This window comes from Callorhinus ursinus, unplaced genomic scaffold (assembly GCF_003265705.2).
Source record: "Callorhinus ursinus isolate GAN/ISIS: 27379988/994484 unplaced genomic scaffold, GSC_fseal_2.0 scaffold56, whole genome shotgun sequence".
NCBI classification, from domain to species: domain Eukaryota; kingdom Metazoa; phylum Chordata; class Mammalia; order Carnivora; family Otariidae; genus Callorhinus; species Callorhinus ursinus.
This window is the reverse complement of record NW_027397118.1, coordinates 8590138-8618115: the sequence shown is the minus strand read 5'-3', so window position 1 is coordinate 8618115 and position 27978 is coordinate 8590138. Positions and strand designations below refer to the sequence as shown.

Genomic DNA, 27978 nt, shown 5'->3' with positions numbered 1-27978 from the left:
CCTCAATTTCTTTCATGAGTATTTTATAGTTTTCTGAGTACAGATCCCTTGCCTCTTTTGTTAAATTTATTCCTAGGTATCTTATGGTTTTGGGTGCAATTGTAAATGGGATTGACTCCTTGATTTGTCTCTCTTCTGTCTTGTTGTTGGTGTAGAGGAATGCCACTGATTTCTGTGCATTGATTTTATATCCCGCTACTTTACTGAATTCCTTATGAGTTCTAGCAGTTTTGGGGTGCAGTCTTTTGGGTTTTCCACATACAGTATCACATCATCTGCAAAGAGTGAGAGTTTGACTTCCTCTTTGCCGATTTGGATGCCTTTGATTTCTTTTTGTTGTCTGATTGCTGTGGCTAGGACTTCTAATACTATGTTGAATAGCAGTGGTGAGAGTGGACATCCCTGCCATGTTCCTGACCTTAGGGGAAAAGCTCTCAGCTTTTCCCCATTGAGAGTGATATTCGCTGTGGGTTTTTCGTAGATGGCTTTTATGATATTGAGGTATGTACCCTCTATCCCTATACACTGAAGAGTTTTGATCAAGAAAGGATGCTGTACTTTGTCAAATGCTTTTTCTGCATCTATTGAGAGGATCATATGATTCTTGTCTTTCTTTTGTTAATGTATTGTATCACGTTGATTGATTTGCGGATGTTGAACCAGCCTTGCAGCCCAGGGATAAATCCCACTTTGTCATGGTGAATAATCCTTTTAATGTACTGTTGGATCCTATTGGCTAGTATTTTGGTGAGAATTTTTGCATCCATGGTCATCAAGGATATTGGTCTGTAATTCTCCTTTTTGATGGGGTTTTTGTCTGGTTTTGGGATCAAGGGAATGCTGGCCTCATAAAATGATTTTGGAAGTGTTTCTTCCATTTCTATTTTTTGGAACAGTTTCAGGAGAATAGGTATTAATTCTTCTTTAAATGTTTGGTGGAATTCCCCTGGGAAGCCATCTGGCCCTGGGCTTTTGTTTGTTGGGAGATTTTTGATGACTGCTTCAATTTCCTTAGTGGTTATAGGTCTGTTCAGGTTTTCTATGTCTTCCTGGTTCAATTTTGGTAGTTGATACATCTCTAGGAATGCACCCATTTCTTCCAAGTTATCTAATTTGCTGGCATAGAGTTGCTCATAATATGTTCTTATAATTGTTTATAATTCTTTGGTGTTGGTTATGATCTCTCCTCTTTCATTCATGATTTTGTTGATTTGGGTCATTTCTCTTTTCTTTTTGATAAGTCTGGCCAGGGGTTTATCAATCTTGTTAATTCTTTCAAAGAACCAGCTCCTAGTTTCGTTGATCTGTTCTACTGTTCTTTTGGTTTCTATTTCATTGATTTCTGCTCTGATCTTTATTATTTCTCTTCTTCTGCTGGGTTTAGGCTTTATTTGCTGTTCTTTCTCCAGCTCCTTAGGTGTAGGGTTAGGTTGTGTATTTGAGACCTTTCTTGTTCTTGAGAAAGGCTTGTATTGCTATATACTTTCCTTGTAGTTTTATTTTCTTGTACTGAGTTTTGTTATTAGGGAAATATTGACCTTATTAAAGGAGTTATGAAGTATTCCTTCCTCTTTTTTTTCTCTTTAACATTTTATTGACTTATAACATACTCCTCCCTTAAATCCTGAGTCCAAGTGAGTTTTAAAACTCATGCTGTATCAATTGCACTACTGGGTATTTACCCCAAAGATCCAAATGTAGGGATCCGAAGGGGTACGTGCACCCCGATGTTTATAGCAGCAATGTCCACAATAGCGAAACTGTGGAAAGAGCCAAGATGTCCATCGATAGATGAATGGATAAGGAAGACATTATATATATATATATATAGTGGAATATTATGCAGCCATCAAAAGGAATGAAATCTTGCCATTTACAATGACGTGGATAGAACTGGAGAGTGTTATGCTGAGCGAAATAAGTCAATCAGAGAAAGACATGCATCATATGACCTCACTGATATGAGGAATTCTTAATCTCAGGAAAGAAACTGAGGGTTGCTGGAGTGGTGGGGGGTGGGAGGGACGGGGTGGCTGCGTGTTGGACATTGGGTACAGTATGTGCTATGGTGAGCGCTGTGACTTGTGCAAGACTGTTGAATCACAGATCTGTACCTCTGAAACAAATAAAGCAATATATATCAAGAAAAGAAAAAAGAAGAAGAGAGCAGGAGGGGACGAATGAAGGGGGGGAAATCGGAGGGGGAGATGAACCATGAGAGACGATGGACTCTGAAAAACAAACTGAGGGTTCTAGAGGGGAGGGGGGTGGGAGGATGGGTTAGCCTGGTGATGGGTATTAAGGAGGGCACGTTCTGCATGGAGCACTGGGTGTTGTACGCAAATAATGCATCATGCAACCCTACATCAAAAACTAATGATGTAATGTATGGTGATTAACATAACATAATAATTATAAAAAAACCAAAAAAACTCATGCTGTAATAGTTGAGAGATACTCAGCCTAATGGTCTTTAGGACAGTGTGTGCCTGGCAGTGTTGCTGTTGATAACTGTTTAGTAAATTAATGGAGTACTATAGTTAGGGGATTCCTATCTTGCATGAACTCACAAGAAGGCAATGGTTGAGTCACTTTACCTCTGTCTCATGGTGCAGATAAGTGATTTAGACTTTATACTTAAGAAATATTTACAAAGCCACCAAAATACTTTGTTTCAATACACGGTATTTATTGAGACATACTAACATGCTTAGATACACAAAGTAAACCACTTAAACACATGCCATTCTCAATGAACTGTAAAGATAAAAATAACATGAAGAACAAAATTAATTGTTTTCAGGTAAGTTTTTGTGTTTTACAGCCATCACATGTCCATTGCATATTAGAAAATTATTAACATTGATATATAAACTTTTCCCAGTCTTAGATTTAAGTGTTAAAGTAACTTTCTGGTGAGGTGAAGTTCGCAAAAATTTGCCTTGAAGTCTGAATGTAAATTACAGACTTTGCTTTTGAGAATAAAAATGTGGTTGAAGATTTGCATTCTCAGATGCTATCTACAGCAGTTTCCTTTCAAGAAATCAAATGTTCTTCATTATCACATGATAAAGATCAGTGTCGAAATGAAAATTTTTAGTGCATATTAATTCTTGGAGGGTACTATAATTTTTAGTTACTATGAACAAGTAATAAGTTGTCGTGTAAGATGCCAACCACTGAGAATTTAGGTTTTCCAAAGTATGATTTCCTCATGCCTGAAAATAACATTCTATTGAGTCTATATATTCTGATAATTAGTTGTAGAAGTCTATAAAAAAAACAAACTAAAAATAGTAATCATGATAACTACCACTTACTGAGCAGTTAACTAACTCTGTGCTAGGCACGAAGCTAAGCACTCCACATACATCATCCCATCTGATGTTTACAAACCCAAATGAGTAGTATTACTAGCCCCATTTGTAAACAAGAAAACTTAGGCTCACAGAGGTTAACGATTAGCCAAATTCAATCAGCTTGTAAGTGGTGGAACCAGGAATTTAAGGCAAGCCCGCTGGACTGCAATTCCAAAGCCAGAGAGTATCCAAGCACTATCCCGTGTCTGTCACCTGCTGTGACGAAGGTGAAATAACTTTATCTGTGATACATTCACAAAGGTATAATTTGTATTGTTAGAATAAGAAGCAAGACCAATTCAAGTGGAACACAAAAATCCCTGTTCATTTATTTTTATTTATACATGTCTTTTTCCATCATCATTATTCTAGTAAGATTATAAATACATAAACACCTGAGTACATGCAACACATTCCACAAAGTAACAAAAATGTACAGCACATTTAAATAACCCAAATTATTGTATACAAAGTGCTTTAGAAAAAGACCTTGTGACACATTCAGACCATATTTATTTGAATACTTTTCAATAATTACCAAAGGATACATCATTTATAAATAATATTCAAAGTCCCTTATTTTCTTCTATCAGCCAAATTTAGTATTTCAATTAATCAAGTGAATAGCTGTTCCATTATGTAATATTAAAGGCAAGTCACATAGCATCAAAATGAAACCGATGGGCTTCTTGTCGTTTTTCTCTATCATCTGCTTTCTGAAAAAGAATTTTAGATTAGTTTATAAATGACAGGAAAGTGTCAAGAAAAGACTCATTTCTGAAATATAAAATAGTTCATTAAAAAATCTCTAAGCAAATAGTAGGATAAAAGATGTGATTTTATTATGTAATTATGAAATTTTTGTAGTTTATAGTAGCTATTTTATAATTAATAACCCACTAATTGAATTTAAAAACCAATAAGAAATGTTCCTTAAATACTTAGTTTTTTATCATTTATTATTTATTTGAAAGTAGTGGTAAACATTAGATTCTACAAGGATGGAACTATTACATTTTTCCCATTCTTAATACTAATGTTAATAAATGAATCTAAGTAAAGTACATTAATTATTTTGGCCTTAACCTAAGTACTGTGCTTGGTATTTTGAGGGATTAAAAAAAAAATCCTGTTTTGTATCTTGTTCTCAAGGAACTTGAAGAAAAAAGCAAAACATACTGAATAACTGTATTTCAGGAAAAAAAGTGAAAACTGTCACTAATATTCTGAGAGAGATTACTTCTAGGTTGGAGTGAGGAAAGGGGAAAGCTTTGAAAAGATAGTATTTATGGAAATGAAAGGGGAGAGGCATTCATTCCAAGCTGGGGGTAGAGCAGGTGCAATCATGGGAAGTTGGGCAGGAGCAGGGAATATGTGAAAGCAGCAGGTGAGAAACGAGGTTGGAAAGGTATATGATGGAGTCACATGGAAGTTCTATGAAGGCTAGGCTAAGGAGTTGACACATTTTAGGCAGGGATTTTTGAGCAGCGGAGTGACATGATTAAGGCTAAATTTGATGATGAGTTATATGGCAGCAGTGTGGTCAACGGAGCAAAAAGGGAGAAGGGAGAAAATGGATTCAGAGAGACCAGGTAGGACTGGACAGGACAAGGAGCTGAACCTAAAGCTCTGGGAGTAGAAATGCAGAAGTGGAGTCAGCTGCACAGATTGTTATGGAAGCGGAATCAGTTGGACAACTGATCAAATTTTATAGGTAAGTAGGAAAGAAGAGAGACAAAGCTTTAAAATATTAGTTTTAAGGTGCCTGTCAGTGATCTAGGTAGAGATGTCATGGAGATAGCTGGAGATGGGCTAAGAGAACTTTAGGCACAGATGAGCATTAGGGATATTTGAGGTAATAGCTTGGAGCTATGCTTTTGGATAAAATTGGCAGGAGCAGTGTAGAAAGAAGACAGCCTAGGGCAGACACTGTGGTTAGGAAATGGTAGAAAGGAGCACCCAGCTAGGTGAAAGAGAAGTGGTCAAAGAGGTAGGCAATGAACCACAGTATCACAGGAGAGTATACATGGTCAAATCCACAGCTGTATTTAAAATTTCAATTTTTAGCCACTGCATCATTATTATTGTTAAGTCCACAATGTTCATACTGTAATCAGATGATCTGAGAAATTAATGAAATTAATTTCCTTTCCTTTATAGGTCTAGAGCTATGTAATACTTCAGATTATGTTCTGACACTTCTGGACAAAAGTATGTAGGATCACCTTTATTTTATGTCTTAAGTTGCAATCTTAAAATTAACTGAATATGTAAGTTTCTGTTATCATTTTTGATGTATAAAGGAGTAATTTTTTAGGAAGAAACAAACCTATGAACACTTTTCAGAACAATTAAGATCTTCTCTTTTCCCTAAGTTAAAACAGCTAAAATACATGATAAATTTAGTTAACAAAAAATGATTATGATGGGCATGACAATCCAAAGACAGTAGGTGCAAAAAAAGAAAACACTTTTATGACACGAAGAAGCCCTTTTTGGGGAACACTGTTGGAACCTGCTAGTTATATACTTTAATATATATTCATATTAATTCATGTACTTACTTCATATTCACATTTTCATAGAAATTAGCTTTTTCAATTTGTATCTAAACTGCTAGTAAATTAATATGATAGCCCCCTTTTTCCTCCTCATAAACACTGTATAAAAAAATCTACACTTGGAGTGTTGTTTTTAATTATTATTTAGGGGTTATACTAAAGAAGAGAAAAATGTTTAGTGCAAAGAATACTTTATAGATGGAAAAGATGTTTATCATTTTAGTTGTTACTTCCCACCCAAACCTTGAAAAATCATTTAACCTCTCTGTGCTCTAATTCTTTATATAGACATAGTTGTTATTCCTGGAAAAAAGTGTTCATGGCTTTATCAGTACATAATAAACACAGGCTTGTTAAAAAAAAGATTATTATTTTTCAGGGCTTTATGAAATTATTTCTAACTTAAGTTTTTTGATATACCTGGAAATTTCTGGGTGATCATTTTATTACTATTGTACAGCACTGAAGTTTTAAAAGAATTTCCTGTGATTTGTATAAATTTCTAAGAGACATTAGTAACTTAAAGGGATGAAAGAAATTATAATCAGGACATTACGGATAGAATGTGAAAAATCACAAAATCTTAGTCACTTGAAAAAAGTTTAAAATACAGTGTTTTTAAAGAGCAATATATTACCATTACAAATTAACAAAAGTTAATGTTTCACTTAAATGAACAAACCTTTTCCTGCCAATGTAAAATGCCAATTATTGCCAAGATGAAAACACAGACGCCGATGAGAGCTATAGCAGTAAGTAGAACAATGTTACTTGGTGTAAGATACAGTTTGGCACTCCAGCTGCAAATAAAACAGAATCATTAAAATTACACATTTTAACTGAAAAATAACAAAATTCTACTGAGACCAAAAAGCAAATAGCTATTAATTAATGAGTCAGTTTATTCATCCATTAATTCATTTTCCCATCTACCCATTCACTATAAATAAAACAACAGCAATTAAATTTAGATAGTGCTAAGAATATTGATGATCCTGCGGAGTTCAGATTTTACTCAGAGAACTGAAATAAAATAGAATTTTTGATGAGATGCTTCATTATTTTTCTTTGATCCTGTGAGAATTATTCTTAAATAAACCTGTTAAGGATACTTAGGACAATTTTAGACATTGTTTTTACATCTTGATTTACTTGCTGAATTTGAAACCTTGACTTTAAGACTATATACATAGTTACATGATTTTGGTAAGATCTTATATCACCTTATTTTTTGACTCCTGTTCACATATGTACTATGGCCAACTAAAACAGCCATGGATCTCAGTGGGTGTAGATAGATGGCTTGTGTAAAAATACTTCTATCATTTCTGTGTCATGTTGGAGGGTTTACATTACTACAATGATGTTGAGACTTCTTACAAAATCACTTTTAGTCCTTAGTGTTAATGGCAATATACAGACTTTAGCATAAACAGAACTAGCTCTTTCTTCTAAAACAGTGCACACAATACAGCATTTGCAAACCCCGAAAAGCTTAAAACTGAGGTCTAATATCATCAACACTGTAGGTGGTTATATACAAAGAATTTTGTTCTCTCTGAAAATAGGTAATAGATATATTTTCATTTTAAAATCACCTACTATTATTGTATTACTGTCAATTTCTCCCTGTAGGTCTGTTAATAGTTGCTTTATATATTTAGGTGTTCCTGTGTTGAGTGCATAAATATTTACAATTGTTATATCCTCTTTTTGGATTGACTACTGTATTATATTATATAATGCCCTTCTTTGTCTTTTATCATAGTCTTTGTTTTAAATTTTTTTGTCTGATGTAAGTATAACTACTCAGCTTCTTTTGGTTTCCATTTGCATGAAACATCTTTTCCCTTCCGTTCACTTTTAGTCTAAGTCTTCACATCACAAGAGGTGAGTCTCTTGTAGGCAGCACATAGATAGGTCTTATTTTTTAATCCATTCAGCCTATTTTCATTTTAAAAGTTTAATAAAAGTAAGATCATTCTGATGAATAGCAAGTAGTGATTGACTTCTTTTGGGATAATTAAAATTTATTGATCTGTAAGTTAGCCTCTAGTCAATAAATCTCAAAATACACCTCAAACTAAAATCAATTCAGTTTCTATTATGTACATAAATTTGAAAAGAACATTTCTTCAGAAAGAGCAAGAGAAACGTGAAAAATGTTGAGATTATAAAAGAAAACTATAAAAGAATTTTCTAGAAACTCAAAAGTAGGAAAACGAATACTGTTAGTTGAGGTTAGCTATTCTCAGTACCTTACCTCATACTTAAAAAAAAAGTTCTTTCATGAGATTGTTTTGATAGTTCTTCTTAAATAGACTTTAGAAAAACATGAAAATAGGAATCTTGGTAAGAAAAAAATTGGACAAAAGGCCAGTCCTTATTTTCTTACTCGGAAGCAGTCATTCTTAAGCAGTTTCTTGCATACCTTTCCAGAGATATTTTATACATATATAGACATATATGCACAGATATCTTTTTCAAATCACAAATGGTTGCTTACTAGACATACTCAAAATGAACTTTTCTTTTATTGTCTTTTGCTTACCACTCTATTTTAAGAGATTGTTCTATGTCATGATATTACACCATATAGAAGTATCATAATTTATACATTTTCCTACTCATGGTACAGATTTTCTAGATTTGTTATAAATTTAATGTATAGAAAAATAACGAACATAATACAGATTCATTAAAAAATATCTGAACTCAGACTATTATTGTTTCTAGTGGTATCTTTTTTTTAAGATTTTATTTTTAAATAATCTCTATACCCAACATGGGGCCCGAACCCACAACCCCAAAATCAAGAGTCGTGTGTTCCATTGACTGAGCCACCAGGTGCCCCTCTACTGATGTTATCTTATTTCAAGCATAATGTTGTAATAAAGTTGTTTTCTTAAGCCCTTGAATCCACCATAAGATATATCCTGTGGTATGCTGTTAAACTGGCTCTCTGGGGTGGGGAAAAAGCCCTGATTGGCAGTTGCCAATTTTCATGTTGTAAATACTCCCATCATAGCCGATTTTAGTGTCACCTCACTGAACAGAGTGGGAAAAAATGCATACAATGAGCTCATGAGGTGGCATGAACTGGTTCTAGCAAACCACTGAATATATTCCATCTAAAAATTTAATAAAGAACAATACAGCCTCCATTTTGAGAAGAAACATAACAAACCAGGACCTCGCTGGTTACATATTCATAGGTACATTACACCCTTTCTTTTTGGTTATTTTTTCATTTTGATATCAGACTAGCCTTAAGAACAAGGTATATTCTTCCCAGTGAAATTTAAGTGTTAGTGAATACCTTTATCACCTACTTTTTAAAAACAGTGGAATCACTGTAGTAATTAAAGAAAAATGAACAAAGATAAGGAGTTAGATTTAAATGCTATTCCTATAAAAGGAATATATTCTGCTAATAAGGAAAAAAAAAGACACCTTCCACTGAAAACTTACTTGATGCTGGGCGTTGTCTTATGCATAGTTCATCTACATCCTTTTAAGGTAGGTATTCTATCTCCCACTTTACAGGTACAGAAATGGACCCTCAGCAGTAGATCTTAGTTTCTAGCCAAGGTCTCTTTGACTCTAAAACTTGTGCCTAACCACTGTGGGATATATACCACTTCCCAAGCATTTATTAAAAAGATCAATGCTTATTAAAAAATTCAGCATTCTGAAATTTTAGAATTTATAGCTAGTAAACTGAAGATCAGTTTATTGAAGCAGAATATGTATAAATCCCTAATTAGTTAACCTGCTGTTTTTCTAATAAGGTTTAATTTGTTCTTCATAAAAAAAGTCAGGGACCTTCTGTGTAGGAATGTTTAGTCATTTAAGGTTTGCTGTAAGCAAATTAAATGATGGCACTCATGGGAACACAGCAGGAACAGAGAGTTTTTAAAAGATGTAACTGTACCTATGATTCTGAGTTGACAGTATTTTTACCAAAATCAGTTCAAGCAAGGACATTACCTTCGAGGAACATTGTGAGGATATGGAATGACAATTAGCTGGGAATTTGGAATGATTGCAGTCCACTCTTGTTTTCGTACAGACTGGAAAAAGAATTTAAGAACATTTAACATCTAGTATACTTTAAAAACAGAATTAGTATTCTAAATAAATAAGGAAAAAGCTTAAGTTCTCCTTGATTAATTGAAATCCTAGGTATGGATTAAGCTAAATTTATATATATTAAGCCCCAAATGGGGCTCCTGTGCACTATTAGCAAAAATTTTTTTGATCTTTTGAGGGAAGGATTATATTTCTGTCTCATGGATTCATTAATTTAACAAATATTTACTGAATAGTGTAGCAGGTACTGTTCACAGTGCTATGTACAAGTGCTGCTCGAAGCTAAAATTCAAGTAGAGGTGGAGTATGACAAGAAACAAAATATTTTACGTTAGATAGTGAAGATGAAGAGAAAAAAGCAGGAAAGAGGGACAGGAGGTCATGAGGTTTATGAGAGGTGGCAGAAAACTATATCTTTAAATTACAGTGTGCTCCATGTAAGATAAGCTTAGATAGGTCACTACCTATTTCTCTCTTTCTATATTCTCTTTAAAGAGATTAAAAAAGATTTATTTGAAATCAAATTGTTGAATTTAAATATTTGAAAAGTATATATTAAGACACAGATTAATTGTAAACAAAATAAATTTTTATTCACCTTCTCTCCAGATGGACGGGGAATGCCAACATACAGATGATCAAGAAAATTTGCACTTCGACCTAAACCAAGTACATTGTATGGTAGTTGGAGGGCTAAATGTGCGGATTGGCTGAGTTGTCCAGCTAAATTTATTTAAAAAAAAAAAGACATCCTTGTAAACATTGCTCTCATCAAATATTAAAATGATACAATATTAACAATTTAGGTGCCAAAACTTAATTCTTTAAGGATAAAAATGTGAAATGAAATGTGTGGTTCATTACCATTAATGATTCACTTTTCAAAGAAAGTAGCTTTATTGAGATATAATTCACACACCATAAACATCACCCATTTAAAATGTACAACTAGGGGCGCCTGGGTGGCTCAGTCATTAAGAGTCTGCCTTCGGCTCAGGTCATGATCCTCAGGGTCCTGGGATGGAGCCCCGCATCGGGCTCCCTGCTCAGCGGGTAGCCTGTTTCTCCCTCTCCCACTCCCCCTGCTTGTGTTCGCTCTCTTGCTGTCTCTCTCTCTGTGTCAAATAAATAAATAAAATATTAAAAAAAATGTACAACTAGTGGTTTTGAGTATATGAAAAAAGTTGTTGAGCCATAGCTACAGTCAAATTTTAGAATATTTTCATCACCCAACAAAGAATCTGCATTCCCATTAGCAGTTACCCCCTATTTCTAACCCCTACTCTTTCAGCTATGGGTAACCACTACTCTTACTTTCTCTATAGATCTGCCTCTTCTGGAGACTCATATAGATACGATCAATGTGTGGTCTTTTTATGAATAATGCTGCTGTGCACATTCATACACAAGTATCTGTGTCAACTTCTGTTTTCTGAAATGGCTGCACCATTCTATATTCCCACCAATATGTATGAAGGTTCCAAGTTTTCCACATCCTTGCTAACACTTTATCTGTCTTTTTGATCATAGCCATTCTGGTGGTTGTGACATGATATCTCATTGTGGCTTTTTTTGCATTTCCTTAATGACTAATGATGCTGAGCTGCTTTTCTTTTTTTCATATTTAGACATTTTTATTGCTCAAATTAAAATATAATAAAAATACACTTTTTTAGAGCATACAGTTATCTGAATTTTAACACAAGTATGGATTTATAGAACCATCATTCCTGAAGGGTACCAGAATATGCCATCCCAAAATATGGCTCTTTGGCATATGGATTATTTTGAGCTAAGGGCCATTGAGAACCAGTAGGTATAGGAAAAACTCTAAAAACAGGGCACTACTTTTCCTTTTATAAAGGAAATTCACATGTATGCAGCAAGTTTTCCTTTGTAAAAACGTCTCTCTCTGCCATAGCAGGAAGAGGAGGCCTTTTAACTCTCATCAATGGAAGACTTATCAAAGGAGAACTCTTAGCAATGGAGAAGGCACTGACTTAAATCTGCATAACAAATCTTACTGAACAACTCTCATTTACCATACTTTTCCTGGACCACCTTCCCATAACTTGTTTCCTTTGCCCAGAAACCCTAAATCCCCTTTCCAATGTTTAGCCTAAAATGGTATTTAAGTCCAAATTCTAACCATCCCTTTGGGTTACTCATCACTGGATGTTCCCAACTGTACATGTACTATGTACATGTTAATATATTTGTTAATCTGTCTTTGGCCAGTCTAATTTATAGAGCCCCACCTGGAGGACCAAAGATAGGTAGAGAAAAAGATTTCTTTTCCTCTTCTATACCACCATAAAGGTATAAAACAGTTCTATATCTGTAAAAATTTCATATGCCCTCCTTATGTATGTCAGAACCTCTCCCAGGACTGTAGTTTGTCTTTTTGAGAATGTCATATAAATGGAATCATACTATATGTAACTTTTGATATTGACTTTTTTTACTCAGCATAATGCTCTGAAATACATTTAAGTGTTGTGTATTGAGGTTTCATGCCTCTTCATTAGGAATAATGTTTCATTGTGTGAATGTTCCACCATTTGTTTATCCATTCACCTGTTGAAGGACATCTTGGTTGTTTCCAGTTTGGGCCTATAATAAATAGAAGGGCTGTAAACATATGTGTATAGGTTTTTATATCTTCATATAAAAAGTATGGTAAATGAGAGTTGTTCAGTAAGATTTGTTATGCAGATTTAAGTCAGTGCCTTCTCCATTGTTATTTATATGTTCATATAAAAACCTATACACAGATGTTTACAGCCCTTCTATTTATTATAAATTTTCATTTGTCTAGGATAAATGCCCAGGAGTGGTATTTGTGGGACAGATTGTAAATGTATGTTTAATCCTACAAGAAAATGGCAAATAATTTTCCAGAACAGCTATAAATATATTTTTTTTTTGGTTAAGTATTGCTTCCAGTCTTTTCCCCATTTTTAAATTGGATTGTTTTCTTATTGTTGAGCTTTGAGAATTCTTTACACATTCTGAAACCAAATCATGTTCCAGATATATAATTTCCAAATATTTTCTCCCAGTCTGTAGTTTATCTTTCATTCTCTCAGTAGTGTCTCTCTCATACAAATGAAATGTTTTTAATATTGGTGAAATTCTATTTTTCAATATTTTCTTTGATGGATCATGCTTTTGGTGTCATGTCTAAGAACTTGCCTAAAATGGTTTTGCCTCATATGATTTTCTTCCATATTTTATCCTAAAAAGACCTTATAGATAATCTAGCTTCAGAATAAAATGAGATAAAAAAAATGTCAAACATAAAACATAAAGTGGAGCTGCTTTTCAAATGTTATTGGCTATATATTTGTGTAGCTACCTTTGTATTTCTGTGAAGGGTGGTAGTAGTATCCTCCCTCATTTTGGATTTTAGTAATTTGAGTCTTTTAGTCTAGTTAAAGGTCTAAAGGTTTATAAATTTTGTTAATTTAAAAAAAATCTTTTGGTTGAATTTGTTTTATGTTTTTCTTCCCTACTTATTTTCTCTCATTGTTTCTTGCCTTCTGCTTGCTTTGGGTTTAGTTTGCTAGTTTAGTTGGCTAGTTTCTTAAAGTGGTTATCAATTATAGATTGTTCCTATTCCTTAATATAGGCACTTAAAGGACTAAATTTTCCTCTAAGAACCACTTTAGATGCATTCTGTACATTGTGGCATGTTGTGTTTTTGTTTTCATGTACCTAAAGCATTTTCTAGTTTTCCTTGTGATTTGAAACCCATTGGTTTTTTAGGAGTGTGATGTTTAATTTCCACATATTTGTGAATTTTCAAATATTAATGACTTCTAATATCATCCCATTGTAGTTGGGGAACAAACTTGGCAAAATTTCAATACTTTTAAATTTATTGAGGGTTGTTTTGACCTAGCATATGGTCTACTTTGTAGAACTTTCCAGTTGTGCTTGAGAAGAATGCATATTCTTCTGCTGTTGGATGGAGTGTTCTATACATATCTGTTAGGTTTTGTTGGTTTATAGTGTTATTTTCTCTTTTCTTATAGATCTTATGCCTCATTTGATCCATTACTGAAAGTGGGGTATGACAGTCTCCAATAATTTATTTCGAATTATTGATTTCTCTCCTCAATTCTTCATGTATTTAGGGTGCTCTGTTGTTAGGTGCCAATGTGTTTATAGTTATTATAGCTTCCTTATGGATTGCCCTTTTTATTATCAGTATAAAATGTCCTTCTTTGTCTCTAGTAACAATTTTTTTTCTTAAAGTCTGGTATATTTTTGGAATATATATTTTCTAGTATATTGTCTGATATTAGAATGGCCACTCCAGTTTTCTTTTGGTTACTCTTTTTTTTTTTTTAAGATTTTATTTATTTATTTTAGAGAGAGAGAGAATGAGAGAGAGAGCACGAGAGGGAAGAGGGTCAGAGGGAGAAGCAGACTCCCCGCTGAGCAGGGAGCTCGATGTGAGACTCGATCCCGGGACTCCAGGATCACGACCTGAGCCAAAGGCAGTCGCTTAACCAACTGAGCCACTCAGGCGCTCTTAGTTACTCTTTGCATGCATAATTTCCCCCATCTTTTTACTTTCAACTTATTTATATCATTTTTTAAAGATTTTATTTTTTTTTAAGTAATCTCTATACCCAATGTGGGGCTTGAATTTACAATCCTGAGGTGAAGAGTCACATGCTCCATTGACTGAGCCAGCCAGGCACCCCTCAACTTTTTTTATCTTTGAACCTAAAGTGTCTCTTGTAGATGGCACATAATTGGGTCATATATAATTATCCCTTTTACCAATCTCTGCCTTTTGATAGGACTGTTTATTCCAATTACATTTACTGCAATTACTGATTTATGTCTCCCATTTACTACTGGTTTTGTACAGGTCTTATGTCTTTTTAATTCTATTCCTCCATTGCTGCTTTGTTAAATTTTTTCTAGTGTACTACTTTAATTCCCTAGTTGTTTTTTTCTATTTTTTGCATTACTGTCTTTGTGGTTGCCATGGGGATTACAGTTAGCATATTAACTAAAAAAAAAAACTTAATTCCTAGTGCATATAACAACTTTGTTCTAATATAGCTATTGTCCTCCCCTTCCTTTGTGTTATTATACAAATTATATTTTTATATATTATCAACCCATCAACACAGGTTTGTAATGATCATTTTATACAGTTGTCTTTTAGATCAGATAGGAAATGAGGCATTACCATATTTTATGTTTATCTATAGTCTTACTGGTGTTTTTTACTTAATTGTGTGGATTTGAGTTACTGTCCAGTTGTCTTCTCAGTTCAGCATTTCTCGTAGGGTTGGTGTAGTAGAGATGAATTGTCTGTTTTGTTTATCTAGGAATGTCTAAACTTCTTCATTTTTGAAGGATAGATTTGCCACATATAGAATTCCTGATTGACAGATATCCCCCCCCCAATAGCACTTTGAATATATCATCCCCCTCTGGCTTCTATGATTTTTGGTGAGAAGTCAGCTGTGAACCTTATTGAGGCTCTCTTGGACATGGTAAGTAGCATCTCTCTTGCTGCTATCAATAGTCCCTTTCTTTGTTTTTTTGACAGTTTGACTATATGTGGATCTCTTTGAATTTATTCTCCCTGGAACTGGCTGAGCTTCTTAGATGTGCAGATTAATGTTTTGATCAAATTTGGGTGGTTTTAGCCATTATTGCTTCAGATATTTATTTTGCCCCTTTTTCTCTTTTCCTTCTAAGAATCCCCTTATTCATATGTTGGTATGCTTGATGGAGGGTCCATAGGTTTCTGAGTTTTTTTTTTTTAAAGATTTATTTATTTATTATTTGAGAGAGAGACAGAAAGGAGGAGGGAGGGGCTGAGGCAGAGGGAGAAAGAGAATCTCAAGAAGACTCCCTGCTGGGCACAGAGCCCAACGCAGGGCTCAATCACAACCCTGAGATCATGATCTGAGCCAAAACCAAGAGTCAGACACTTAACCGACTGAGCCATGCAGGCACCCCTCTGAAGTTTTTTCCTGTAACCCAGGCTGTATACTCTCTGTATACAGAGATCTGTATTCAGGTTTGATCTGTATTCAAGCTTGCCTATTCTTTTGTCAACTCAAATCTGTTATTGAGCCCTCTACTGAATTTTTCATTTCAGTTACTGTATTTTCCACTTCCAGAATTTCTATTTGATTTTTGAAAATGATCTTTATCTCCTATTTCCATTTTCTATTTAGTGAGACATAGTTGTCATACTTACCCCCTAATTCTTCAATCCTGGTTTCTTTTAGTTCTTTGAACATATTTATAAAAGCTGATTTATAGTTTTTTGTCAACTAAGTCCAATATCTTTGGGCACATTTTTCTGTTGTTTGCTTTTATTTTTTCCAAATGTGTGGCATACTTTCCTGTTTCTTTGCATGTCTTATAATTTGTCGTTGAAAGTGGACTTCTTAGATAATATAACAACTATGTTATCAACCATCTCCCTTTAAGGATTTGTTAGTTTTTCTTTGTTGTTGTTGTTTATTTGTTTAGTGACATTCCCTGGATGAATTCTATAGATTCTGCATTCCCTGACACAAAGTTATTTTATTTTCTTATTTTTAAAGTTTTTGTCTTCAGCCTGGCTTCCTAGGGGGCATACTTGGGTTGGTATAACCAAGGACTGGTTCACAAGATTTCCTTAAATATCCTGTCTGTATGTCTTCCACACTTTGCTGGAGGATTTGTGTGTGGAAGCATGCCTTCAAACTTCAAGCGGTTTATAGGCTAGCTTTAGCTTTCATTTCTTGCTTGAGCAGGGCCTTAAGGTAGTATACTCAAGCTGAGTATTTGAATGAAGTAGTTTCCTTTCTAGGCATGTTCATAGCCTTCTAGATCTCCATGAATATACTGGAGTTTTGCAAAGTTGCCCACGGTTACCTAGTTCCTCAGGACTTCTTATACTTTGACCAGGCTCTTGTTTCACTACACATCATAGGCTTAGGTAGCTCAGATTTTGCCAGCAGATGATTGTTGGTTTTGGTAATGCCCTGGGAGATAGGGCTTTTTTTTAAATTTTATTTTTTACTGCTGGGCTGAACTCCGAGTCAAATCAAATAGCCCCAACCTCCTGAGAATGGGGATTTTCCAGGGAGTTGCTAGTTTAGATAAAATACTGACAGTGCTCTGGGGATGGGAATTTTAATTCAGTCAGTCCTGTCTACTGACTGTGAGCTACTGGCTTTCACGGCTGCTGCATTGCCATACCACTCAGTAGAGAAGGGAGCTTGGGTGGGAAAAGCCCAAATTAGAGTGCCACAGAACCTGCAGTCTTATCGAGGATTAGCAGTTCCTCTTGGATAGACAACATAGTCCATTCTGTGGCTTTGGTTAATTTCTAGAGTTCTGAAATGGTTAATATTAGTTGTTTGACCCGTATTTTTTTCCTTTTTGGGGAGAGCAGGTTCATGCAGTCCTCACACTGGCATTCCAAAAGTCAGTCTCTCCCTAGGAGAGTATATATTTCCTACATAGTTAAACTGAACATTTAAAGGATTATCATATGGTTTCACTCATATGTGGAACATAAGCAATTGCACGGAGGACCATAAGGAAAGGGAGGGAAATCCAAAGGGGGAGAAATCAGAGAGGGAGATGAACCATGAGAAACTACGGACCCTGAGAAACAATCTGGGGGTTTCAGAGGTGAAGGGGTTGGGGGGAGGGGGTAACAGGGTGATGGGTACTGAGGAGGGCACGTGCTGTGATGAGCACTGGGTGTTATACTTAACTAATGAATCACTGAACATTGCATCAAGGACTAATTATGTACTATACAGTGGCTAACTGAACATGAAAAAAAGGATAAGGCTAATTAATACTTAAATATTTTAATATTCAGTGGGACTCTGCTAACATCACTAAACATTACCCAGAAATATGAAATAATTTGAAAGTATACATGATTTTTTAATATAGTTCTTATGTTAGAAATAGATATGTATAATGGAAAGAAACAGTGAACTTAGGGATAGGCATTTAAAAAAAGTTAAACAATGTATGCAAAATTGTAAAGCAATATAATGAACTGCAAATTAGTAGAACTGAATGATAATGCTGATTGAATGATAATGCTTAAACTCAAGTATCTTGTCCTGCACAATAAATAATACATGTTAGCTATATGTTATCATAAAATTTATTACATAGTTGAAGTAAAAATCAAATATATACTGATTTCATTACACTACCAGCAAAGACTGACTTAAGAGATCAAACTAGACATATAAATTATTTTCCTAATATTACCTCACTGTAAAGAACCAAAATAAGAACTTTTATCATTAATACTCTAATAAGACCTTAGAACATAGATTTCAAATTAAAATAGTATGTTTAATAAGAAAATTAAAAACTTACAAAGAATAATGAAAATAAAAGTATCTAAAATCACAAAATGAAGACATAATTATTATATTTTAGCATACTTTTAATCATGTAATTTTTTCCCTAGACATGTGCATGCACAAACATATTAGCATAGTTTAATTTTATTGCTTTTCACCCAGTATTATTTTATGAGTATTTTGTCATGTTATTAAAATTCTTTAAAAATAGGTAAGCAGAGAGAAATATTATTGCAACACTGAAATCCCATTGAGAAAACCAAACTAACAGTTAAAAGACATTTATTATATATGCCTTTAAAAATTATTTTTCTAAAATCTACAGACATTATCAAAAACAATTTTATTGTCTACATTAATCCTCTTATGTCATCATTGAAAAAATCTATTGTTGGAGATGATGGATTTCTCCTTATTTTTCACTATTACATTAAACTGATAAGAACAGATACTAAACTTGATCTTAGCCAAAAGGCCAAGAAGTGATTAATCTTTCACCATTATAAATAATGCTTTAGTGAACATCTCTGCACATCATATTTGTCTGCATCAAGATTTGTTTTTTACATTCCTAGATATGGAATACTGGGTCATGAAGTAGGACATTCATTGGATAAAAGAATAGTCTCTTCCAAACCATAAGAGACTCTTCATCATAGTAAACAAACTGAGGGTTGCTGGAGGGGAGGGGGTTGGGAGATAGGGTAACTGGGTGATGGGCATTAAGGAGGGCATGTGATGTAATGAGTACAGAGTATTATGTAAGACTGATGAATCACGGACCTCTACATCTGAAACCAATAATACATTATATGTTAATTAATTGAATTTAAATAAAAAAAGACAAAAAAATAGTCTCTTCAACAAATTGTTCTAAGACACCTGGAGAATGATATACAAAAGAAAACCTGATTTTTAAAAAGAGGTGTACTACTTTACATTTCTACTAGTTTACAATGAAAGCACCTATGACATTCTATTTCTTTATTGTTTTTTAGGGGTGAAATTCACATAATGTATAATTAACCATTTTAAAGTATAAAAATTAGGTGGCCTTTAGTGTATTCAGAATGTTGTGCAACCACCAGCTGTCTCTAGTTTCCAAACATTTCATCACCCCATAAATATACCCATACCCATTAAGTAACAACTCCCCATTCCCTGGTAACCTCTAATCTGCTCTCAGTCTCTATGGATTTATCTATTCTACATGTATGATATAAAAAGAATCATACAAACATGTGATCATTTGTGTTTGGATTCTTTCACCTAGTATAATGTTTTCAAGGTTTATATAAATTATAGCAATTATCAGTAGTTCACTCCTTTAATGTCTGAATAATATTCCTTGTATATGTATATACTCTGATTTGTTTAGCCATTCATCCATTTATAGACATTTGGGTTGATTCCACCATTTGGCTTTTATGAGTAATGTTGCTATGAACATGGATACACAGATATCACTTTGAGACTCTGCTTTCAATTCTTTTGGGGGATATATCCAGAAGTAGAACTCATCTCAGTTATGCAACTCCATATTTCTATTTGCTAGGGCCAGTAAGCCTGTAGTTATAGTGCTTTTTCCCCCTTTGTACCCTATACACAGTCCGCCAAGAAATCAAATATATGTACACAATCCAAACACATTTCTACCTTTATTGCTATCATCTTGATGCAAGCCACCATCATCTCTAGCTGAATTATTTTAATGGGTTCCTATTTGGTTTCCCTGCTTTTAACTATTGTTCTTCCTATTGTCTACTGGCTTCACTCAGAATAAAAATTTATCCTGCCTAGTTTACATTCCCCATCCCTCATTTAACTCAATTTCATCTTTTAATCCTTAATTTCCCTTCCTTCTTCTCTAAGACACTGGCTCTTCACTGTTCCTTGAGAATTACAGATGCTTATACTTTCCAGCCTTGGCGCTGGTTTTCTCCTTTGCCAAGAATATTCTTCAAAAGATAACTATATGTTCAACTCTCTTACCTCCTTCAAATCTTTGTTCAAATGGCACTTTCTCAGAGAAAGCCTGCTTTGAACACCTACAGAAAATTGATGACTATCCTTTTTACCTGGCTTTAGCCTCCCCTGCCCCACAGCTCTTATCACTTTCTGACAACTAAATAGTATTACATAATTTACTTATTATGTTTATTGCCTCTTTCCCCCTACTAGAATGTAATCTCTATGAGGGCTAAGATTTAGGTCTGTTTTATTTACTTCTATATTATAAGAGCCTAGAACAGGCCTGGCATATATTAGGCACTCAGTACATATTTTCTCAACAAATGAATGAATAAAGAAATTTTACTCTCCAAATACATCAAACCTGAGTCTTGTAACATATTCCCAACTTAAAAATACTGTATCAGTTTATACCACATAGATACCAGTACAGAAAGATTGTCTATCTAAAGATAAATACATGAAAGGCATTTGTGATACACTAATCACTAGATTCAAATGCCTATATGTTCTTTTATGACTGTATCATATTCTGACTTTATAAAACAGTTCAAATACACATTTATGTAATTAAAAAAGTAACACTTTTTAAAGTTGATTCATTCTTATTCTCCATGAGAATGTTACACTGACATATAATTCTGACTGTTTAATGCCATTGTAAAATAGATTATGCTGTAATTTAAGAGTCTACATTAATTAAGAAGGCAGGACAGGAGATAAATGCCACTTTAATAATTTCCATTCACTCTGTTTTGAGGTACGATATTGAAGCCAACTTCATTGTTCAAGAATACGATATGAACTTTATCATAACTGTAGCTCTGATGTCCATTTGTCAAAAATGAAACTTAAATAATGTATATATGCTGACATAAGAGGCAGAAGAACGAAGGGAAAAATCACTAGCCAAAGGGGGAAAAAACCCTGAAATTTTCTTTCTTGGTGTGTGAATGTGTGTGTGTATGTTATTCTGAGTCAAAAGGACATTGAATTCTATTTCCCTGCAAGGGTTTAAGCCACTGGGAATTTGCATCGAACAGTAATGTCTGTAACTCCTCTGGTACTGCCCTGGCTTGAGGAAAAATAGCATCTCTATAAAAATGAGATAGAAGAACACATTCAAACAACCAATATTTTATGCAACTTTAGAGAAAAACATGCCTCTTCTTGGGAGAGAAAATTGTTCTGAGAAGTATTCATTATTCTAAAATGGACAGCTCTGAAACAAGAGTACATTTGACATCAATTAAAATGGAGATGAAGAACACTAAAAGAGGAAAATGTATGAAAATTAAAGAAAATACCCTCTGTAAGCAATAAGAATTAATAGCTATTAAAGGCATATGATATGCCAAAAACTATGGCAAGTGTTTTTTGCATCTTATTGCAGTTGTTAACAATAACTGCATGTGGGTAGGTACTATTATCTCCACTTGATTATGGGGAAATCAAGAGGTTAAGCAATTTGACTAAAAACATATAGCTACTAAATGGCAGAGCTGGGGCTTTAATTTTGGCAGCCTAATTCCAAATCCCACACCCTTCATCATCACCTGTGATCTCAGTTTCATTTGAAAAAGAAGTGTGATGTTTGTCTACTGTTCTATAAAAAGGACTTCTAATGACATTGAATAACCCCATACGATGACATTTGATCTTTTACTGTTTTTTTAAAATATTTTATTTATTTATTAGAGAGAGTGAACAAGATAGAGGGAGAGAGACAGCAAGCCTGAGCAGGGGGAGGGGCAGAGGGAGAAGGAAAAGTAGGCTCCCTGCTGAGCGGGGAGCCCAACAGGGGCTGGATCCCAGGACCCTGAGATCATGACCTGAGCCGAAGGCAGATGCTTTACCAGGCAAATGAGCCACCTAGGCACTCCATGATCTTTTACTGCTTGTATCCGTATAGTATTTGTGGTGTTCTAGGATATGATCTGGGAATCTATAACATTTTATATGTAGTCATTCCGGTTAACATGGCCTTTCCTAATTTTTGTAAATCTAGGCTGTGGCATTTGGGCTTTGTGATGTTCTCTTCTATACCTAAAGCCTGGGCTATTTAAGCAGTTCTGGAAGATGAGGCTGGTGTATTTTGCTGATCTTCTACAACAGGCACCAACTTGCTGAGGAAGAGTTTAATCCAATTATATCCATGTAGGATTCGATCATGAAAAAGACTGTACTCTGGATACGGACTAGCCCTTGATCTACACTAATAAGCTCAGGTTCTCTGGCTCATTCAAGATAGTTAAAAGGGCAGAGTGAAAATTTTAGGACTATTTTCACTGCCTGTAGGGGGATGCTAAAAGAAATATATTTTTGTTCCATGTGGTGTGCATGTTAAATTCTATTTTTCTATAAGGAAACAATATGAGAATATCAGGTAGGGAACAATGTTTCTTGGTGGGGAAAACTTGTAATTTTGAGAATGGCAAGTTGGATAATAACATGAATGGTAGAGGTTAAGAAAAATGAAGCTAAGAAAAATATGTTCCTAAATAGATTTAATATTAACTGTATTTCATTATGTGGGGACTCTGATATAAATGATTTGGCCACCAATGTTTCCTCTTACTCATTGGCCTGTACTCTTTAATGGCCTATTTCCAATTTTCTAGCTGCCTAAGAGAATCATGCTTCTGATATTTTGTCATGTCTGCCTTTAGTCTTTCTACTGTAAGTGAGAGATGTTCCTTTAATCAATGTGTTCTTTGTTCACTGGGTGACTGGTACACCATCTCTCTTCCTGGCAGGGCAAAAGGATGGAGAAAGACTGTTCCAGGTACTGATGTATTTTTTTTTTTTCAAAACAAAGTTGTCAAGAATGATTAGGATTCTATAAAAGTCAATGGATTAAAAAGGTTTTGATAAATGATAAAATTAAAAATTTAAAAATACATTATCACTTGCTTTCCTTTGCTGCTGGTGTGTTTTAATTGCTAACAGAGTAAGTTTCTGATATAGCTAATAAAATCTTCCTAGACCAATTATCACAGTCCCTAAATGCCAACCTGAGGTAATAATTTGTGTTATCTCATATGATAAATTTCATTGTAAATATTTACCAAATCAGATATCCTAGTCAGAAAGTAGAAGTTAAACTGATGTTTATGGTGTATTCTGATAATATAATCCTTTCCCTTGATACTTTATTTTTTTAAAAAGATTTTATTTATTTATTTTGACAGAGAGACACAGCGAGAGAGGGGACACAGCAGGGGGAGTCAGAGAGGGAAGAAGAAGCAGGCTTCCCGTGGAGCAGGGAGCCCGATGCAGGGCTTGATCCTAGGACGCTGGGATCATGACGAAGGCAGATGCTTAACGACTGAGCCACTCAGGTGCCCCCTTTCCCTGATATTTTAAAATAATTAAAAAAAAGTGTTCCAAGTTTCAAACAACTTACGTGCAAAGTTTATAGGAAATGTGTATGACAGATGCTTCATATATGTATTCTAATTCTGTGTGGAAATCAGTGAAAGAATCTAAGATGGCATTAGTGGCTTCTTATCAAAATATTTGATTTGATCTAAGACCCCAATGTCCTGAATAGTCTGGATAATATAGAATACCAAAACTATTTTAGTAGGATGATATCTGATAATATACAACCACTTTTTAAAGAAATTATCAACTAAGAATAGCCAAAGAAAGCAAGTGATACAATAGACTAAAAGTGATGATTTTTTAAATACTTATTTGATTCTTTTATTCTTTTTAAAAAAATTCCAGTATAGGGGCGCCTGGGTGGCTCAGTTGGTTAAGTGACTGCCTTCGGCTCAGGTCATGATCCCAGGGTCCTGGGATCGAGCCCCACATCAGGCTCCCTGCTCAGCGGGAAGCCTGCTTCTCCCTCTCCCACTCCCCCTGCTTGTGTTCCCTCTCTCGCTGTCTCTCTCTCTCTGTCAATTAAATGAATAAAATCTTAAAAAAAAAATAAAAAATTCCAGTATAATTAACTTACAATGTCATATTAGTTTCAGGTGTATAATATAATGATTCAACACTTCCATATAACATCCTGTGCTCATGATAACTGTACTCTTAATCCCCATCACCTATTTCACTCATCCCCCTACCCACCACCCTTCTGATAGCCACCAGTTTGTCCTCTACAGTTATGTCAAAACAGTAATGATTTTTAACATTTAAATTCATTGCTGAAGTGTTTAGCCAGTTATGGGGGAGACAGCTAATTCCTAAATATAGAATACAGTTAATAATAAAAAGTTTACTTGTTGTCAACAGGCTACACTTATCTATATTTCTTAATACCATATTGTAATCTGACACCAGAATTCAAAGTGGTAAAAAAGGAAGACACAACAGATTTGGAAGGTGAGAAGACATTTGGAAAGAAATTTTGTCGGAGAATAATAAAAGTATTGATATTTCATTTTAAAATTTGGATACTTTTTAGCCTATAGTCACATGGCATTTAAAAAATTTACTAAATTGGAGCTTCTTAACTTAGTTTTGTTTTAAAATTCACTTGATTTTAATGAAATGATGGCTACTCACATAGAAAAAAGAAATGAAGTAGTTCTTTTCTGATGATAAAATCTCCTACTGGCTTTGGGAAAATCTAGTTTCCAGTGTAAGTGGATTTCCATTAATCACTAAGTTTGTGATTTGTTTAATCACAAAAACAATAAATTTGTTATTTATTTATTAACAAATAAAAAAGTCTGTTTATTCTATAGATGTGATGCACCTGCTATATATCAGGCACTCTGTTGACTGGAGGTGCATCTTAATCAATCTATGATCAAATTACAAATCTAAGGGCGCCTGGGTGGCTCAGTTGGTTAAGCGACTGCCTTCAGCTCAGGTCATGATCCTGGAGTCCCAGGATCGAGTCCCGCATCGGGCTCCCTGCTCAGCGGGGAGTTTGCTTCTCTGAATCTCCCCCCTCTCATGTGCTCTCTCTCTCTCTCTCATTCTCTCTCTCAAATAAATAAATAAAATCTTTAAAAAAATAAAAAAAATTAAAAAAATAACATTTAAAAAAATTACAAATCTAAGACATGTGTTAATTTAATGTCACACACAGAATACTCCTGTTTTTTACTAGTCCTAGTTAGTAATCAGCTCAAGAACAAGAAATAGCTTGTCTTCATAGGAAGGCATAAATCCAAGCAGAGAAAGTTGTTAATACCTTTTAAAAGTATGTGGTGTTACTAGGTGCTCTGGAATGTGGATCCTGAAGAAAGATCCTGCATTATCCTAAGTGAACAGTATATGGGGCATTTGTGAGGTTACATGTTCAAAGGCTAAATTTCTTGATTTCAGAATTTAGGAGTATAGCTATTTATGGAAAAATTTTTTTTTTTTAAAGATTTTATCCATTTATTTGAGAGAGAGAGAATGAGAGATAGAGAGCACAAGAGGGAAGAGGGTCAGAGGGAGAAGCAGACTCCCTGCTGAGCAGGGAGCCCGATGTGGGACTCGATCCCGGGATTCCAGGATCATGACCTGAGCCGAAGGCAGTCGCCCAACCAACTGAGCCACCCAGGCGCCCTGGAAAACTTCTTAAAACAATTGTTAGCCTCTTTTCCTGGTAGTTGATGGGTGATTTCTAATGGAGAGTGAAGGAATCCACTAACATTTGACTGTTATTTCTTTGAAGTATTTTGAATCATATCTGAACTCAGCTTCTAGATAATTGACAAGGATAAAGTGATGAAATAGGTGGGAGAACCTCCTACTAGATTGAAAATAGCTCCATGAAAAGAGGTCCTTAGGTGCTTCCAGTCTAGTGATATATTCCTTTTTATGCCCTATTTCTAGGGTATAGCATAGTGGCTGACACCTAATGGGCACTTAGTAAATATCCATTGTACTAATCAGATGATTAGAGAGTAAATAACAAAGTCTAATTTGTATAATTGTTTAACTTTAGTTTCTTGAGGTCTTATGTAATATGCCATATCAATGATTACTGTTGAAGGCATCCATTTTAATAATAACCTGACATCAACTTAGACTAGACCTTGAACAAATGTATTACTGAACACAGGAGACTTGTGGTGTGGTATTATGGAAAGCACACAGGATTTGAATGCCAAAGACAGTACTTTAACACTGCTTTGATTTTTAGAAAGTCCCTTGACTTTCCTAAGCCTTAATTTATTCACCTAAACATATACCGAATTCATACTATATATGCTTTTTACACAGAGATGAAAAAGAGACAAACCCTGACCTGGAAATGCTTAAAGATATAACAGAAAAACAGAACTTGAATGTTTCCTCATCCTTAAAAATAGAATTACAATACCACTTATTGCATGGATTTGGTGAGGCAATTATAACATGTACTTAATTTTTAATGGTGTATGAAAGCGCTGTGAAAACTGCAAAGCACTATACAAATGTTAGGTGTTATTTTGATTATTATATAATCATTCCTCATATTTTCTGGTTTTTTCTTAGGTTGAATTTCAACTTCATATTCCTGAAAAATAGTGCAACACCAATTTTTCATGGAAGTTTTTCTAATTTCTCTTTTGTAATAAATCAGGAAGTTTCGAACTCTGGTTCAAACTTCATCTAACAACCTGTTTCCCAGTTATAAATTTAGAATATAGTTTTACATTTCTTTTTTGTTAAATTGATATATAATTCACACACAACGTCTACCACTTTAAAGTGTACAATTTGGTGGTTTTCAATGTAGTCACAAGGTTGTGTAAGTGTCACTGCTAATTCCAGAACATTTTCATCAACCCAAAAAAGGAACCCTGTAACTATTAGCAGTCATTTCTCATTTCTTCCTTCCCCCAGGCTCTGGTGATGGATTTGCCTATTCTAGACATTTTATATAAATGGAATTGTATAATATGCAGTGTTTTGTGATTGACTTCTTTCACCTAGAATATTTTACAGTTCATTCATGTTATAGTATGTTTCATGTTTTTATGGCTAGATAATGTTCCCCTATATTGATATGCGACATTTTGTTTATCCATTTATTAGTTAGTGGGCATTTGGTTCATTTATACTTTTTAGCTATTATAATGCTATGAATATTTATATACAAGTTTTTGTGTGACATATATTTTCAATTCTCTTGGGAATATTATCCCTAGGAGTGGAATTAATGATTCATATGGTAACTCTATGTTTAACTATTTTTGGAACTGAGTAGTTTGATTTTGATAACTGTTTCTCTTTCTTTTTTTTTTTTTTTAAAGATTTTATTTATTTATTTTGAGAGGGAGACCGAGCAAGCATGAGTAGCAGGAGGGGCAGAGGGAGAGGGAGAGTGAGAATCTCAAGCATACTCCATGCTAAGCGTGGAGCCTGACAGGGGGCTTGATCTCACGACTATGAGGTCATGACCTGAGCTGAAATCAAGAGTCAGACACTTAACCAACTGAGCTACCCACGTGCCCCTTTGATAACTGTTTTTCTACAGCTTAATGGTCAAAGCTTCTAATGAAGGTATGATAAAAACCACTGCCAATGCGTGTGAAAAATAATCTGAAGGGAAACAATAAAATAAATCCACAACTCTCATAAAGCCAAACTGCATTGGGTGTTACCGACTGCGAATGTCTAATTTAATGGTCAGTGCTTCTTTACAGAGTTGCATTAGGGAGGTAAACTTTTCTGAGGTTGTGT

General features: G+C 34.5%; 1 protein-coding gene, 1 long non-coding RNA gene and 1 pseudogene across 3 annotated transcripts in view; 1 reads left to right on the top strand and 2 right to left on the bottom strand.

Annotated features, from left to right (window-relative positions):
* Window positions 1-5571, top strand: part of LOC141371095 (uncharacterized) — an 8668-nt gene extending 3097 nt beyond the window's left edge. For both annotated transcript variants that reach the window (XR_012375730.1, XR_012375729.1), the window contains exon 3: window positions 5520-5571. This is a non-coding gene — a long non-coding RNA (uncharacterized lncRNA). The remainder of the gene's footprint in view (window positions 1-5519) is intronic.
* ITFG1 (integrin alpha FG-GAP repeat containing 1) overlaps window positions 3658-27978 on the bottom strand; it is a 332983-nt gene continuing 308662 nt past the window's right edge. The window contains exons 15-18 of the mRNA XM_025852344.2: window positions 10611-10735; window positions 9911-9993; window positions 6603-6720; window positions 3658-4075 (exon numbers count right to left, since the gene is read on the bottom strand). Coding sequence (XP_025708129.1) covers window positions 4016-4075; window positions 6603-6720; window positions 9911-9993; window positions 10611-10735 — 386 coding nt within the window. The 3' untranslated portion in view covers window positions 3658-4015. The remainder of the gene's footprint in view (window positions 4076-6602; window positions 6721-9910; window positions 9994-10610; window positions 10736-27978) is intronic.
* On the bottom strand, window positions 18760-18868 carry LOC112809116 (U2 spliceosomal RNA; annotated as a pseudogene).